Here is a 2,873-nt window from a genome sequence, read left to right as displayed (position 1 = left end):
CTCCACTTTGTCTCTGTACTGACGTTTTGACTGTTTGATTGCCTTACATAGGGAATAACTACACTGTTTGTATTCAACCATATTCCCAGTCTCCTTGCCATGGTTAAATGCGGTGGTTTGCACCTTTCAGTTATGCGCGAATGCTGCCATTTATCCACGGTTTTTGGTTTGGGTAGGTTTTAATAGTCACAGTGGGAACAACATCCCCTAAACACTTTCTGATGAACTCAGTCACCATGTCCGTGTATACGTCAATGTTATTCTCAGAGGCAACCCGGAACATATCCCAGTCCGGTATGTTCCTGACAGTAGACTGACCTCTCTTCTCTCTGTAGAACCTGATGGCCAAGGCATTATACGACAACGTCCCCGAGTCCCCGGAGGAGTTGGCCTTCCGGAAAGGGGACATCTTAACAATCATTGAGCAAAACACGGGTGGCCTGGAGGGGTGGTGGCTCTGCTCGCTACACGGACGCCAGGGCATCGCCCCGGGCAACCGCCTCAAGCTGCTGATTGGTCCAATGTTCGACGCCCAGTCCCCTATCGCCCAATCATCACCTATAGGCTCGGCCTACCAGCAGAAGGCCGTGTCATCGTCCCAGGGGCTGTACCAGGTGCCCCCGTCCCTCCAGAGCCCGGGGCAGCAAGGGATCTACCAGGTACCCCTGGGACAAGATGTGTACCAGGTCCCCCTCAGAGGAATGCCCTGGCTGCAGACAACACCCCCAGCAAGGTAAGAGAACTGGAGAGTGAGGGGGAGAGGTTGCAGACAGACAGAGGGCTGGATAGAGAGAGGGGGGCAGACAGACAGAGGGCTGGATAGGATAGAGAGAGAGGGGGGGGCAGACAGGCAGAGGGCTGGATAGGATAGAGAGAGGGGGGGGCAGACAGACAGAGGGCTGGATAGGATAGAGAGAGGGGGGCAGACAGACAGAGAGAAAGAGAGAAAAAGACTAACTGCTCAGCTAAAGCCGGTCTCCTGGCAACAGAAGACTGAGGGCTCTGAGATGTTCAAAGGGCATTAAATGGAGCTTTAAACCACAGCCTGGTCCCAGACCAGTTTAAACCATGGCCTGTTCTGTTGTCCTGCCCTGTGAGGTTACTACCACGTCACTGGTCCCAGACCAGTTTAAACCATAGCCTGTTCTGTTGTCCTGCCCTGTGAGGCCACTGCCACGCCACTGGTCCCAGACCAGTTTAAACCATGGCCTGTTCTGTTGTCCTGCCCTGTGAGGGTACTACCACGTCACTGGTCCCAGACCAGTTTAAACCATGGCCTGTTCTGTTGTCCTGCCCTGTGAGGTTACTGCCACGTCACTGGTCCCAGACCAGTTTAAACCATGGCCTGTTCTGTTGTCCTGACCTGTGAGGTTACTGCCACGCCACTGGTCCCAGACCAGTCTAATGAGAGTCATTACACAGACACAGTCACAGGGTGGAAGGATTGCAGGGCAGCAATGTGAAATGAAATGTGGACAGGGTGTGCCGAGATGTTAGTTCACCACAGAACAGGGCAGTGTTTTTATTCACATAGACAGAGAGAGACTCCCATTTGGCGTATTTGTGTGTTGGCGAGCTGTATGTAGGGCCTGGGAAGCCACAAAGGGCACTGAACAGGGCACAACTCATGGAAAAGCCAACCGTGCAGAGTTGTGTTTTTATGCTGTTGGTGTTTGTAGGAGTCCAGCAGCGGCTGCCTGTATTTAGGTCTGTCTGTACTCAAATACTGTACACCAGCTCACAGACAACAACAGAGCCCAGTGAAAATGGATTCACCAGTCATCTACATGTCTATTCATGTTCCAGGCAGTACAGTACAACTGTGTATTTCTATACTGTAATAAGCTAGTTATACACTTCAGCAGGGTTCCCCAACAGCAGGGTTCCTCAACAGCAGGGTTCCCTAACAGCAGGGTTCCCCAACAGCAGGGTTCCCCATCAGCAGGGTTCCCCAACAGCAGGGTTCTCTAACAGCAGGGTTCCCCATCAGCAGGGTTCCCCATCAGCAGGGTTCCCCAACAGCAGGGTTCCCCAACAGCAGGGTTCCCCAACAGCAGGGTTCCCCATCAGCAGGGTTCTCTAACAGCAGGGTTCCCCATCAGCAGGGTTCCCCATCAGCAGGGTTCCCCATCAGCAGGGTTCCCCATCAGCAGGGTTCCCCAACAGCAGGGTTCCCCAACAGCAGGGTTCCCCAACTGGTGATTTGATTTACCCCCCAATTTTCTGTTGGACATAAGGCTGTAAAAACACCAGCAAATCAGCTCCAATTTATTTTAATTTGGGAAATTTGTTTAAAAAATGTCCCACGCTTAACAGAGAGATACACTACATGACCAAAAGTATGTGGACAGCAGCTTGTCAAACATCTCATTCCAAAATAATAATTATAATCTGTTCTTAAGCTGAACTGGATAGGTACTCTACTCCATCTCCTTAGGAGAGGGAATATAATTATAACCTGTTCTTAAGCTGAACTGGATAGGTACTCTACTCCATCTCCTTAGGAGAGTGAAAATAATTATAACCTGTTCTTAACCTGAACTGGATAGGTACTCTACTCCATCTCCTTAGGAGAGGGAATATAATTATAACCTGTTCTTAAGCTGAACTGGATAGGTACTCTACTCCATCTCCTTAGGAGAGGGAATATAATTATAACCTGTTCTTAACCTGAACTGGATAGGTACTCTACTCCATCTCCTTAGGAGAGGGAATATAATTATAACCTGTTCTTAAGCTGAACTGGATAGGTACTCTACTCCATCTCCTTAGGAGAGGGAATATAATTATAACCTGTTCTTAAGCTGAACTGGATAGGTACTCTACTCCATCTCCTTAGGAGAGGGAATATAATAATATATCAAAATATAATA

General features: G+C 49.5%; 1 protein-coding gene across 1 annotated transcript; it reads left to right on the top strand.

Moving 5' to 3' along the window:
- Nucleotides 1–258: 258 nt before the first annotated feature.
- On the top strand, nucleotides 259–733 carry LOC135529351 (enhancer of filamentation 1-like; the record flags this gene model as incomplete). Its single annotated transcript, XM_064958134.1, has 1 exon — nucleotides 259–733. A coding segment is annotated over exon 1 (392 nt), but the record flags the coding sequence as incomplete, so codon positions are not given.
- Nucleotides 734–2,873: the final 2,140 nt, after the last annotated feature.

This window comes from Oncorhynchus masou, unplaced genomic scaffold (genome assembly GCF_036934945.1).
Source record: "Oncorhynchus masou masou isolate Uvic2021 unplaced genomic scaffold, UVic_Omas_1.1 unplaced_scaffold_11439, whole genome shotgun sequence".
In the NCBI taxonomy this organism is placed as follows: Eukaryota; Metazoa; Chordata; class Actinopteri; order Salmoniformes; family Salmonidae; genus Oncorhynchus; species Oncorhynchus masou.
The sequence above is the reverse complement of the archived record's forward strand: the minus strand, read 5'-3'. Positions and strand labels throughout refer to the sequence as shown.